Source organism: Ranitomeya variabilis, chromosome 1, assembly GCF_051348905.1.
Source record: "Ranitomeya variabilis isolate aRanVar5 chromosome 1, aRanVar5.hap1, whole genome shotgun sequence".
In the NCBI taxonomy this organism is placed as follows: Eukaryota; Metazoa; Chordata; class Amphibia; order Anura; family Dendrobatidae; genus Ranitomeya; species Ranitomeya variabilis.
Genome location: NC_135232.1, coordinates 482266743 through 482282186, shown reverse-complemented (window position 1 = coordinate 482282186; position 15444 = coordinate 482266743). Strand labels below are relative to the sequence as shown.

At 44.9% G+C, this 15444-nt stretch overlaps 1 protein-coding gene across 3 annotated transcripts in view; it reads right to left on the bottom strand.

Annotated features, from left to right (window-relative positions):
- Window positions 1–15444, bottom strand: part of PAX5 (paired box 5) — a 534721-nt gene that overhangs the window by 439313 nt on the left and 79964 nt on the right. For all 3 annotated transcript variants that reach the window (XM_077251644.1, XM_077251660.1, XM_077251651.1), the window contains exon 2: window positions 3468–3633. In XM_077251644.1, coding sequence (XP_077107759.1) covers window positions 3468–3633 — 166 coding nt within the window. The remainder of the gene's footprint in view (window positions 1–3467; window positions 3634–15444) is intronic.

Genomic DNA, 15444 nt, shown 5'->3' with positions numbered 1-15444 from the left:
GGGTCTTCCAACAGCTAAAATGTTCTTTCTAAACATCTATTACTTTCGTAATTTGCTTTATTACACAATACCCTACACTTCTCCATATCCTGCTAATCCCTAAATGTGTTTTTTTACAGCAATTCCTGAGACATTTTACTTGAGAGGAGTTTCCAACAAGACGGTACAGGAGGCTGGGGCAGCACTGCCCCCTGATGACATACTGATTCTGGGTGAGCGATGGACGCTGCAGGGAGTGAGTGCAGCCCAGCCTCCTGTGAAGTGCTGTGTGAGACTCCTCTCAAGCGAAATGTCACAGGAATTTCAGCAAAAAAACACATTTAAGGATTAGCTAGATAGGAAGAAGTGTAAAGTATTGTGTAATAAAACTAATTAGTGGTAATGGAGTTAAAATAGATATTTATAAAGGACATTATAGGTGCTGGACCAACTCTTTAACAGAACCTTTAAGGAATAGTAGGGTCTCAATGTTATGATTTAGAACCAAAACAAAAATAGACCTCTAAGAATTAACTTTTATTGATATGCAACGCCCCAGGTAACCGGTTGTTGCAGTGATGTTGCCTTCCTTTCGGGGAGGGTGATATCACGCTTGGAGGCAATGAGGATTCTCTTGACCAGGTAAGGCACTCACAAACAACACATTCCAAATCCAGGCCAGGAGGGGGAGCTCAGGACCCGGATTCAGGGGAGCTTCTCTGAGCTATATGTATCCTGACCTGGAGGAGGAGTTAGGACAGTCTGATAGAGACACTAAAGCAGAAGGAAGTCTGGAACTGAGAGCAGACAGAGAGGCCGAGAAGCCACGAGGGAACTGCAGCCTCTGGAAGGAGTGAGAGAACCCAAAGGGTTGGATGTGGTGGAGCTACAGAGGGAAGCAGTAAAGGAGAGAAAAAGGGCTCAGAGGGGAACTGTGATCGGGCACCCTCAGAGCCAGAGCGCAGCAGCCGGGTATCGGGAGCCCGAGGCTTTTGTGGAACTCTAAGACACAGAGCAGAACCGGAGGGCCAAGAACTGTATGTAATTGTATGTGGCCCACACCACACCTGAGACGCAGCAGCACCTGAAGAGCCCTGGGCATGATAGAGTCCCTGTAAAACGGCTCAAGCTGCCCATCCTGCAGGTACCTGTCCCAGGAAAGGGGGAAAGAACGAGGACCTTGTTAGAAAGCTTCAGGCAGCAGGGACCTTACATAACAGCGCAAGGAGGAAAGGCTTACGGACCTCAACTGGGAAGGAGATTCTCCCATTGCCTCTGAGCCGGCCGGACCACAGGACACCTGTAACTGGTACCCTGGACTGTGGACTACTACCACCAGGAAACCAGGTAAAGACTTTATAACTCTGTCCTCCACTTGTTCGTCGGCATACACCATCCTTGCCACACACCTTGGGAGCCCTGGGGACCCCACTTCACCAATGGGAAGCGTTACCATCTTGCTGCAACAACATCACCCCAGAGGACCCCTTTAAGCAGCGTCGGTCCCTATTAACTGATAACCACAGGTGGCATCACAAACAATAGTCTTTCACAATACCCCTTAAAAAACCTTTCCCTTTTTAATTGTGCACCCAGGGCAACGGACCAGGTCGCAGCCACCGTGACATCCCCTTCAAGACCGGACCTGGTGCCGAGTACACCGCTCCCCTGGCGGGCATTCCAGATATATATTTTAAAAATCAATTTTTGTTTAAAAAAATGGTGTACTACAAAAGTATATGGGCTAACAAGGAATAATTATAATAACCTAATATAATTATAGGTTATTATACTTATTCTCTGTTGACCCGTATACTTTTGCAATGCACCATTTTTTTAAGCAAAAATTAATTTATAAAATATATATCAATAAATGTTAATTCTTAGAGGTCTATTTTTCTTTTGGTTAAGGACACACCCATTTGGGGTCTTTAGGGCACATCAAAAATGTATCGTCCCATGAAATTTATTTTTCATTGATGTAGCTGTATGAGGGCTTGTTTTTTGCAGGATGAGTAGTATTTGTAATTTTCAACATTATGGGTGCATATAACTTCTTTCCTAACTTTTCCTTTTTATGGAGGGAAAGGAAAAAAAAACAGGAATTCTGTTTATTTGATAGTGTAGTTTTACACTCTTCAAATGCTGCAAAAATAAAATGTAAACTGTATTCTGTGGATTTTTATGACCATGGCGATACCAAATATAAATTGGTGTTTTATTACTTTAGTTTGTGTTTCACCATATTTTGGTAGCCATAGGTTTTACATTTTTACATCAATTGAGGTGCATGAGGGCTTATTTCTCCTGATGTAGTTTACAGTGGTAATATTTTCTGGTACAGTTGACTCTTTCATCACTTTTTATTACACTTTTTGTGATGTTTAAGGACCAAAAAAAAGCAATTCTGGCTTTTTGTGTTTGTTTGTTTTTTACACTATTCAATTGAATTTACTAGCTAACATTATACTTCAGATCTATGCACTAATCATTTTTGTGGAGTTTATCATAATCCAAGACCCACCGTTTTTTATGTCTCCATAGACATAGAGTTGTGTGAGGGCTTATTTTTTGTGGGACAAGTTGTAGTTTTTATATTTAAGTATCTTTAATATTTAATTTTTTGCGAAACTGAATAAAAAAATAAATTCTAGAGGTAAAGCAATTCTCTTTATTTAAATTTTTTTTTTGAAAAATAAGACAAACAATCTAATTGCGCAACTATTCCACTTTCCGTTGTACCAATTTTGTTTTGCTCTGCTAAGCTGCTTATTTATATCGGTTTAAGGCCAATCTAGAATATTAGGGTTTGGAGGAAAGCAAAAACTAAAAGGGTCTAAATTTGGGCAGAAAATGAAGAAAAGAACCTTAGTAGACTAGTTCCCCTTTGCGAATGCTGCAAAATCCTCCAGTGGGAATACCCTTTATTATGGTCTTCCATCGGAAAAGCCCAGGTAGGTAGCCTGGATGCAGACAAGGTGAAGTTTGAGCAGCCACTCACGAGTTGTGACATCACAGGCTGCGGATAACATAGCCAGTGCTGTAACTGGAAATAATTTTTTAACTTTGTACAGCATTGAATATTGAATGGATATTGATTGATTAACAGAACTTTGAGGATTAACCCTCACAGCATTTATTTCAAGCGTGCATGTAGAGGCAGATGATGCACTATTACTTGGAGCTGCATGTAGAATAGTGTGCAACACTAATGGGGATAGTCACAGTTCCTCACATTAACTCATATGCATGGTTAAAGAATGAGAGGTGAAAAGGGGAGGTCAGTGATTCTAATACGCGTTTTTTGTTATGCAGATAAGATTTTCTCATTGGAACAAGACATTGTTTTGGGGGGTTTCAATATATAGACACATATTTAACAAATGAGACTGAGTTTACCGGCACAGTACCAACTTACAGAGATGTAATAATACAGTCCACATACATTTGCCTTGGTGCTCATAAATTTTCATCAGAAACGCTGTTACCTGCCGAGAATTTTGCTGACACATCCATGACTGACTCGTAGTTGCCTGGAGATGTCACACGGCCGCACACCTTGATGGGCAAGTTCCACAATTCTTTGACGAACTACATCAGGAAGTGGTCGGCCATTTACAAATACCCCTCCTAGCTGGTTCACTCCCCCGTGTCCTGCAAAACATAGAGGGCAAAATAAAACGGTAAACAGCTGCATTTTATATTCTTCCAATAGGCAGACTACTACAGTTTACAGGTTTGTGGGTCATATAGGTTTTGCATCGCAATGGCCACCAGACACATATTAGAAATAATGATGAAGGAATGCACAGATTTCGGCACAGCCTTTAAATGGCTATGGACTTGGAGGCATCTCGATTGTCCCTCCACTCTCCGAGTTAAAAACATATGCATACATCATGCAGAACATTTTCTTTTGTTCTAAAAAACTATCACTTACATTTGCATTAGTTATGGAACGGATCCTTTTTGGACATTAATTCCATTTGTCTGTTCTTAAGATAGAACAGACAAATGGGAATGTCCAAACGGAAATGTAAATGCATCCTTAGATATGAAGACCTGTTTACAAGATATAAGACACTAGTACTATAGAAGATAGAGCTATAAATTCAGCTCAGGGCCGAAGAGGTTCAAGATATTATTTGTACATATTATTTCATAATTACATTTTATAGTATAGTCTGCAGTGTTATTCCTATAAGTGTGTCCTAGAAGTGTGAAGATTAATTTAGAATTAAAACCAGAAGGATGTATACAGACTGCCCTGCTATCTGCCACCATCGCACTCTAACCAGCATGTCTATTCTTCCTACAGGTATGTTCATGCACCCAGCTCTCCAGCCAGCTCTCCTGCCTTGTCTGTCTATGAAGTGCACATAGTACATCACCCAACTTTCCACACAGACTTTCCTCTGCTCCTAGCATTATCATGGTATGTTCATGCACCCAGCTCTCCAGCCAGCTCTCCTGCCTTGTCTGTCTATGAAGTGCACATAGTACATCACCCAACTTTCCACACAGACTTTCCTCTGCTCCTAGCATTATCATGGTATGTTCATGCACCCAGCTCTCCAGCCTGCTCTCCTGCCTTGTCTGTCTATGAAGTGCACATAGTACATCACCCAACTTTCCACACAGACTTTCCTCTGCTCCTAGCATTATCATGGTATGTTCATGCACCCAGCTCTCCAGCCTGCTCTCCTGCCTTGTCTGTCTATGAAGTGCACATAGTACATCACCCAACTTTCCACACAGACTTTCCTCTGCTCCTAGCATTCTCATGGTATGCCTTTCAGCTAACCCCAGCTTACCCTGTGTTATTTATGACGTTGTTTACTCTGGCTTGATTGTATGCATCTGGTCCACCCTTAATTCTCTGACCAAGATGAGCAGAGACCAGTCCTTTCTGCTTCACACCTGAATACAATTAGTTGTACATTTATTGCATAGTACAAGTCTGCAATTACTTCAGTCTGCAGTGTGTTTCCTATAAGTGTGTCCTAGAAGTGTGAAGATTAATTTAGAATTAAAACCAGAATTGAACTAGAAGGGAACTGAAGGTAACTGGCCAGTCACTGTAAACAATGTTTCTGTTTGTTTTGACTTTCACCCCTATAATTCTTCACTTTCTGCAAACTCCCCTAATCCCTACTCATAGTAAAGAACTGTTTATCTCTGCTTCAATCCTCCCCATCCATCTCACCTCCTCCTCAGAACTGTTCCTTAACATACAATCCTCTGTTTCCAAGCACAGACAGCCACCTCTTGCCCTCTCCTGTTCCCACCTGCTAACACTTTCTCTGCTCCTTCTCACTGCTGGTGATAGCTCTCCAAATCCTGGTCCTCCTCACCACATCCCCACAGTCAGTTCTACCTCCCATACACCCTCTATCACAAATTTCCGTAACCTCTCTAATCTTATACCCATTCGCCCAGCCCCCACTTCCCCAATCCCACTAACAGGAGCTCTGTGGAACACTCGCTCTGTCTGCAACAAGCTTCCTATATCCACGATCTTTTTGTTACTACCAAACTTTCCTTCCTCGCCATCACCGAAACCTGGCTTACCCCTTCTGACACAGCCTCTCCTGACACAGCCTCTCCTGCTGCACTTTCGTATGGTGGCTTCCACCTTTCTCACACACCCCGCCCCAGCAGCAAGCATGGTGGAGGAGTTGGTTTTCTCCTGTCAGATAACTGCTCCTTCACCCCAATCCCATTGCCACCCTCTGTTACCCTGCCTTCCTTTGAGGTGCACTCTGTGCACATCTATGCCTCTACCAACCTCCAACTGGCTGTCATTTACTGCCCCCCAGGGCCAGCCACCACCTTCTTTGACCACTTCACCACCTGGCTACTTCATTTCCTTTCTGCGGACATCCCCACTATCATCATGGGCGACTTCAACATCCCCATTGACACTTCCCGCTCAGCTGCCACTAAACTTCTATCTCTCACTTCCTCCTGCGGCCTCACTCAATGGTCTTCTGCAGCCACTCACAAAGATGGTCACACATTGGACCTCATCTGCACCTGCCTCTGCTCCCTATCTAACCTCTCTAACTCACCTCTTCCTCTTTCTGACCACAATCTACTCACATTCTCTTCCCTCTCCACTCCTTGTCTACAATTCCCACCCCACAAACTTGCACACCCTCGCAGAAATCTTAAACACCTTGATCTACATTCAAGCTATAAATCCCTCCTCCCTCTCACAGACATAAGTTCCCTACACAATGCGGATGACGCTGCCACTCTATATAACACAATAGCTGCAGCTTTGAAATCTCTTGCCCCTCTCACACACACCAAAGCTTGGAAAATCAACAGACAGCCCTGGCACACCAGCCTGACCAAAGAACTGAGGCGAGCTTCCAGGGCTGCAGAGCAGAGATGGAAAAGATCCCACTCCAATGAGCACTTTATTGCATTCAAACAGTCCCTCACTACTTTCAAGACCACACTCGCCACAGCTAAACAAACCTACTTCTCATCTCTCATATCCTCCCTGTCTCACAACCCTAAACAGTTATTCAACACCTTCAACTCTCTCCTCCGTCCCCCAGCACCTCCTCCCTCCCCACTCATCTCAGCTGAAGACTTTGCCTCATTTTTCAAGCAGAAGATTGAGAACATCAGACAGTTTTAGTCCACAACCCCCAGAGCCCTTCCTCCCAACTACCCAGCCCTCCACCTCCAAAACCAACTTCTCCACTATTACAGAAGATCGACTCTCCACTCTACTCTCAGGATTGCATCTCACCACCTGACCCGATCCCTTCCCACTTCATCCCAAACCTCGCCAGTCTTCATCCCAACTCTAACCCATCTCTTCAACCTATCACTAACAACTGGTGTTTTGTCTTCAAGCTTTAAACATGCCTCAATCACACCTATCCTCAAAAAGCCCTCTCTTGACCCATCCTCTGTATCTAGCTATCGCCCTAAATCACTTCTCCCCTATGCCTCAAAACTACTGGAACAACACGTCCATCTTGAACTGTCCTCCCATCTATCTTCCTGCTCCCTTTTCGACCGCTTACAATCAGGCTTCCGGTCACACCACTCCACTGAAACTGCCCTAACTAAGGTCACCAATGACCTTTTAACCACCAAGAGCAAGCGACACTACTCTATCCTCCTCCTCCTGGACCTGTCCTCTGCCTTTGACACAGTGGACCATTCCCTATTACTACGGACCCTCTCATCCCTTGGCATCACAGACTTGGCCCTATCCTGGATCTCGTCATACATAACTGACCGAACATTCAGCAACTCCCATTCACACACCACCTCCTCACCTCGCCCCCTATCTGTCGGAGTCCCGCAAGGTTCAGTTCTAGGGCCCCTGCCCTCTCCATTTACACTTTTGGCCTGGGCAGCTCATAGAATCTCACGGTTTTCAGTATCATCTCTATGCTGATGACACACAGATCTACATCTCTGGACCAGATATCACCACCCTACTAACCAGAATCCCTCAATGTCTATCCGCTATTTCATCCTTCTTCTCCGCTAGATTTCTAAAACTTATCATGGACAAAACAGAATTCATTGTCTTTCCCCCATCTCACACAACCCCCCCAACGAACCTATCCATTACAGTAAACGGCTTCCCACTCTCCCCAGTCCCACAAGCTCACTGTCTTGGGGTAATCCTTGACACTGATCTCTCCTTCAAACCGCATATCCAGAGACTCCAGTACAAAAGCCTAACCATGACATACAAAGCCATCCACAACCTGTCTCCTCCATACATCTGTGACCTCGTCTCCCGGTACCTTCCTGCACACAACCTCCGATCCTCACAAGATCTCCTTCTCTACTCCCCTCTTATCTCCTCTTCCCACAATCGCATACAACGCACATCACCCCTACTCTGGAACTCTCTACCACAACATATCAGACTCTCACCTACCATCGAAACCTTCAAAAAGAACCTGAAGACCTACCTCTTCCGGCAAGCCTACAACCTGCAATAATCACCGATCGACCAAACCACTGCCTGACCAGCTCTATCCTTACCTACAGTATCCTCACCCATCCTTTGTAGATTGTGAGCCCTCGCGGGCAGGGTCCTTTCTCCTCCTGTACCAGTTGTGACTTGTATTGTTCAAGATTATTGTACCTGTTTTTATTATGTATACCCCTCCTCACATGTAAAGCGCCATGGAATAAATGGCGCTATAATAATAAATAATAATAAATAATAATAATAGTAACATTAGATTACAAATCTAATAATATATACATATATATATTGTGGCATGGTGACTGGTCATGTGATTGATGGGCGGTATGTATCACAGAGGTGGGTGGCCCTTTAATGGAAGTCTGGGTGTGTTTTGCTCAGCAGATCCACTGCTGAGGGTTTTTGCTATACATTGGGAGGCTTCCAGGTGACTTGGAGAGATGGGTGGGTCCAGTCACCTACATACCAACCCAAGGAGGTGTGTCTGAATACCCAAGATGAAGCCTGTATGTGATTGTGTGTTTCAGGACCTGCGGTGATGTCACGATCACCTGACTAGCCATGTGATAGGTACCTAGGTGTGGTTACAACTATGTAATGGAGGTGTGTATGGCATATGGGAGCGAGTGCTGGCTAGTCTGAGTCAGAGCAAGGAGGCCTGTGAGATACCTCCGGAGTGGACGGTCTGATAACTGTGAGTGATACTGACCGGGGTCAGTGAGAGATGTCTGTGGGATAACTCTTAGGATAAGAGGCATCAGGAAACCTGTGTGGCCGACACCAACAGGTAAAGAACAGTGATCCATGTTATACTGACCGGGGTCAAAGAAAAACACAGACTGTGTTTACTCTATGCTTATGGGATACCTCTGAGGATAGGAGGCATCTGGGAACCTGTGTGATGGACGCCAACAGGTAACGGACTGTAATCCGTGTTATGCTGACCAGGGTCAGTTAGGGACTGTGGTTCCACTAAAGAGCCGAATGTGTACGGACGGTGTTCAAGCTATTGCAAATTCCTGAGGTTGCAGTTTATGCTGGTGTGTAAATAAACCAAATAGACTGTTTTTGTAAGAAAATCATGCTTGTGTGCATGTATCCCATTGCCAAGTGAGTGTCCCCCAAGACACGCAGTAAGTGCTCTGTTACAATATATACAAGAATTTGGCACTCCAAAGATCAAATGCAAATAGTTTATTATAAAGTAAGTCCATAATAGTGCAAAAACATATTGTAGTTTGATATTAACATTTTGGGCCGTAATGGCCTTCCTCAGAACAAAGTGTAAAACTGGTGACAGCACAAGGAAAGGATGCAGCGCCCCAGAGTCCTGGTCGTTGCAGTACTGTGGCTCCGCCACTATGGGGAGCTATGGTGCATCTGATGGCACTGAAGGAGTTCATCTGATCAGGTATCACAGACACCAATACATTTCACAGCCGGGCCTCCGGGGGGAGCTAAGGGTTCTATTCACTAGGCCATTGCTAAAGAAGAGAGCCAGCGCACTACTAGTAACATATAAATAATGTGAGGGGTGCAAAAGAGATGGTAAAAAATAGTAACAAGAGACGAAAAGAGCAGCACCACTCTATATAATTGCACACCACTGATAATTGATAAAAATAGGAAAACTTTATTGATACACCAATTTAAAAACAATTAAAATGGCAAAATGCCATCCACTCCACACTGGCCCGCCAACCAAGATAATATGTGTTCTCACACAATAATGGACAGGTACACTTGGCAAACCATACAAATAGCCGAATGATCACAATAACACGGTATAATGTCGTGTGACCCTAATATGGTGAAAAACACTGGCGCAAAAAATAGACAACCTCTTGAGACCACAAAAGATTATACATATGTGATATACAATACACACTGGCACCTATTAGTAAAGCAGTAACGCCCCTAATCTGGAAATAAAGTGCAAAATGTGCTGGACCATACAGCTGGTGGCCATCCTGTGGCAGCGATGAAAAAAATATAGACTGGTGGTAATGAGAGCAGACCACTAAGTGATCCTAAGCATGGTATAGTTACCACAAAGAGAAGAGAACAGAGATCATGGGTCCAGCCAGGTGGAAACGCTAGGGGCATGTGCCCACAAGTGCTATGACATCCAATTGCAGAGGACTGAGCGCCGGAGGCAGAGCACAGCGTGGGGAGTGAACCCAACGCGTGTCGCCGTCACTGAGGACGGCTTCGTCAGGGGAAGGTGCAGCCAGGTAGTCACATAAAGTTTAAATACCTGATCGCGCGGTCAGGTGAGGGTCAGGACGCGCCCGGGAGCCGGAACCGGAAGTGACGCGTAAGGGCGGAAGTACCGTGCTGGCAGACGTCTCTGCCAGCACAACACAATGCGCATGCGCCGGAGAAGTCCGGTGTTGCGCATCGCGTGGAGGACAAATGATGCCAGGGAGATATATAGGAGGCGAAAGGAGCTTGTGGGCACAGTAACAGGCATTGCATAAAATAAGGAATGCAGGCATGTCAGACGAAGCATTTCGGTGCGAAACGCACGTCGGGTGTTGGTGGGCTGTCCTGCAGTGTTTCCCATTGGTAACTATACCTTTACTTTTGTCTGTTTATATCTATGTATGTTGCTATTTAGCGGTGTTACATGCGATTACTGGCACAGTGACGTCATCACATGGTCACTTTCTCTATGTCTGTATCATGATACTATTATAATTATGGTAATCTCTGTTTGGATAGCCCCCCATGTTCCTGTACTTGGAAGTATGCCCTTACTGCTACTGTAAAGATGTTTTGTTGTATTTAATAAAATCATTCATATTCTATTGCCTAGTGTGAAGCTTACTATTTGGTGTCTTTCTGCTATATGCTTCATGGATTATATGTATGGATATTATTAGGTGTTGTGTGCTTTACTAATAGGTGCCAGTGTGCATTGTATATCACATATGTATAATCTTTTGTGGTCTCAAGAGGTTGTCTATTTTTTGCGCCAGTGTTTTTCACCATATTAGGGTCACACGACATTATACCGTGTTATTGTGATCATTCGGCTATTTGTATGGTTTGCCAAGTGTACCTGTCCATTATTGTGTGAGAACACATATTATCTTGGTTGGCGGGCCAGTGTGGAGTGGATGGCATTTTGCCATTTTAATTGTTTTTAAATTGGTGTATCAATAAAGTTTTCCTATTTTTATCAATTATCAGTGGTGTGCTATTCACTAGGCCACTCCCCACCATAGTGGGTAAACTGGGGGTCAGGCAGGAAGTTAGTCAGAAAGCTGACTGGGTTGGAACCAGGCAACACCTTGTGGCAGAGGGTGTTGTGGGGGAAGATGCGGTGGGGTCTCTGTCAGGGGTGGGATCCTGACAGAGGCTTGGCAACTTGAACGAACGTAACGGGACCGTGCCTGCTCAGGATAGCGGCGGTGCCCAAGGAAGGACCAGAAGCGAGATAGATTGTGTTGAGTGAGAAACGAGATCAAAGCAATAGGAGAAATACCAGTAGGAGTCGTGCTGTAAGACCGAGGCAACATCCTACTGAGGCGCACTACCGGTGGCCGGAACGCCGAGGGAGTATTACAACATCCAGCTTCAAGCCATACTCTAAACAGCGGCAGGACAGTCAGTCTAAGGCGGGCTGTCTAACTTAAATCACCTATGCAGTCTTGGGGGGCAACTTGTGGAGAGGGGCGACTCTAGGGTCCCGGAAGAGCTCTGAGCCTACCCGTCAAACGGGTGCCGTCCCAACCAGAACATCAGGGAGGGACGGAGGATTAGCAGAACATCATCTAATCGAGTTGTGAGGGAACTTAAGAAACAGACACAACAGTTGTGGGGACTTTCTGTAAGCACAGCAGGGAAGGACCGCAACACATAGCGCTAGAAGGAAGGCACAGTGTTGTGAATTTGCTTTTTGCTCCCTCTAGTGGTTACTAGTTTTTTGACTCTGGTTTTTCTGTCATTCCTTTTATCCGCACCTGGGTCGTTAGTTAGGGGTGTTGCTATATAAGCTCCCTGGACCTTCAGTTCAATGCCTGGCAACGTAGTTATCAGAGCTAGTCTGCTGTGCTCTTGTCTACTGATCCTGGTTCCAGTTATATCAGCTAAGTCTGCCTTTTGCTTTTTGCTATTTGTTTTGGTTTTGTATTTTTGTCCAGCTTGTTCCAAATCTATATCCTGACCTTTGCTGGAAGCTCTAGGGGGCTGGTGTTCTCCCCCCGGACCGTTAGACGGTTCGGGGGTTCTTGAATTTCCAGTGTGGATTTTGATAGGGTTTTTGTTGACCATATAAGTTACCTTTCTTTATTCTGCTATCAGTAAGCGGGCCTCTCTGTGCTAAACCTGGTTCATTTCTGTGTTTGTCATTTCCTCTTACCTCACCGTCATTATTTGTGGGGGGCTTCTATCCAGCTTTGGGGTCCCCTTCTCTGGAGGCAAGAAAGGTCTTTGTTTTCCTCTACTAGGGGTAGCTAGATTCTCCGGCTGGCGCGTGTCATCTAGAATCAACGTAGGAATGATTCCCGGCTACTTCTAGTGTTGGCGTTAGGAGTAGATATATGGTCAACCCAGTTACCACTGCCCTATGAGCTGTATTTTTGTATTCTGCAGACTTCCACGTTCCTCTGAGACCCTCGCCATTGGGGTCATAACAGTTTGCCAGGCCAGTATTAAATGTTTAATGCATTGCAGAAGAGGGATTATAAGAAAGAAGATTCTGAGTTTTTTTTTTCTCCTTCCCCTTTACCTCAGAGTGGCTATGCTTGCTGCAGACATGAATGTCCAGACCTTGATTACAAGTGTGGACCAGCTGGCTACTCGTGTGCAGGGCATACAAGACTATGTTATCAGAAATCCTAGGTCAGAACCTAAAATACCGATTCCTGAACTGTTTTCCGGAGACAGGTTTAAGTTTAGGAATTTCGTGAATAATTGTAAATTGTTTTTGTCCCTGAGACCCTGTTCATCAGGAGATTCTGCTCAGCAAGTAAAAATTGTTATTTCGTTCTTACGGGGCGACCCTCAGGATTGGGCTTTTTCGCTGGCGCCAGGAGATCCGGCATTGGCTGATCTTGATGCGTTTTTTCTGGCGCTCGGTTTACTTTATGAGGAACCCAATCTTGAGATTCAGGCAGAAAAGGCCTTGCTGTCTATGTCTCAGGGGCAGGACGAGGCTGAAGTGTATTGCCAAAAATTTCGGAAATGGTCCGTGCTGACACATTGGAACGAGTGTGCACTGGCCGCTAATTTTAGAAATGGCCTTTCTGAAGCCATTAAGAATGTTATGGTGGGTTTTCCCATTCCCACAGGTCTGAATGATACTATGGCACTGGCTATTCAAATTGACCGGCGGTTGCGGGAGCGCAAAACCGCAAATTCCCTCATGGTGTTGTCTGAACAGACACCTAATTCGGTGCAATGTGATAGAAAAACCGCAAATTCCCTCATGGTGTTGTCTGAACAGACACCTGATTTAATGCAATGTGATAGAATCCTGACTAGAAATGAGCGGAAAATTCATAGACGCCGGAATGGCTTGTGCTACTACTGTGGTGATTCTACACATGTTATCTCAGCATGCTCTAAACGTATAGCTAAGGTTGTTAGTCCTGTCACCGTTGGTAATTTGCAACCTAAATTTATTCTGTCTGTAACTTTGATTTGCTCACTGTCATCTTATCCTGTCATGGCGTTTGTAGATTCAGGTGCTGCCCTGAGTCTCATGGATCTCTCATTTGCTAAGCGCTGTGGATTTACTCTTGAACCATTAGAAAATCCTATTCCTCTTAGGGGTATTGATGCTACACCATTGGCAGCAAATAAACCGCAGTATTGGACTCAGGTTACCATGTGCATGACTCCTGAACACCGCGAGGTGATACGTTTCCTGGTTTTACATAAAATGCATGATTTGGTCGTTTTAGGGCTGCCATGGTTACAGACCCATAATCCAGTCCTGGACTGGAAGGCTATGTCAGTCTCAAGTTGGGGCTGTCGTGGTATTCATGAGGATTCCCTGCCTGTGTCTATTGCTTCTTCTACGCCTTCGGAAGTTCCGGAGTATTTGTCTGATTATCAGGATGTCTTCAGTGAGTCTGAGTCCAGTGCACTGCCTCCTCATAGGGACTGTGACTGTGCTATAGATTTGATCCCAGGCAGTAAATTTCCTAAGGGAAGACTGTTTAATCTGTCGGTACCTGAACATACCGCTATGCGTTCATATATCAAGGAGTCTCTGGAAAAAGGACATATTCGTCCGTCTTCTTCCCCTCTTGGTGCGGGATTCTTTTTTGTGGCAAAAAAGGACGGATCTTTGAGACCTTGTATTGATTATCGGCTTTTAAATAAGATCACTGTCAAATTTCAGTATCCTTTACCGCTGTTGTCTGACTTGTTTGCCCGGATTAAGGGTGCCAAGTGGTTCACCAAGATAGACCTTCGTGGTGCGTACAACCTTGTGCGCATTAAGCAAGGTGATGAATGGAAAACCGCATTCAATACGCCCGAAGGTCATTTTGAGTACTTGGTGATGCCTTTTGGGCTCTCCAATGCGCCTTCAGTTTTTCAGTCCTTTATGCATGACATTTTCCGGAAGTATCTGGATAAATTTTTGATTGTTTATCTGGATGATATTTTGGTTTTTTCTGATAATTGGGATTCGCATGTGGAGCAGGTCAGGTTGGTCTTTAAAATTTTGCGTGAAAATTCTTTGTTTGTCAAGGGCTCAAAGTGTCTCTTTGGTGTACAGAAGGTTCCCTTTTTGGGGTTCATTTTTTCCCCTTCTGCTGTGGAGATGGACCCAGTCAAGGTCCGAGCTATTCTTGATTGGACTCAGCCCTCGTCAGTTAAGAGTCTTCAGAAGTTCTTGGGCTTCGCTAACTTCTACCGTCGTTTTATCGCTAATTTTTCTAGCATTGTGAAACCTTTGACGGATATGACCAAGAAGGGCTCCGATGTAGCTAACTGGGCTCCTGCTGCCGTGGAGGCTTTCCAGGAGTTGAAACGCCGGTTTACTTCGGCGCCTGTTTTGTGCCAGCCTGACGTCTCACTTCCCTTTCAGGTTGAGGTGGATGCTTCGGAGATTGGGGCAGGGGCCGTTTTGTCGCAGAGAGGCCCTGGTTGCTCTGTTATGAAGCCTTGTGCCTTTTTCTCTAGGAAATTTTCGCCTGCCGAGCGAAATTATGATGTGGGCAATCGGGAGTTGTTGGCCATGAAATGGGCATTTGAGGAGTGGCGTCATTGGCTCGAGGGTGCTAAGCATCGTGTGGTGGTCTTGACTGATCACAAAAATCTGATGTATCTCGAGTCTGCTAAACGCCTTAATCCGAGACAGGCCCGCTGGTCATTGTTTTTCTCCCGCTTTGATTTTGTTGTCTCGTATTTACCAGGTTCAAAGAATGTGAAGGCCGATGCTCTTTCTAGGAGCTTTGTGCCTGATGCTCCTGGAGTCGCTGATCCTGTTGGTATTCTTAAAGATGGAGTTATCTTGTCAGCTATTTCTC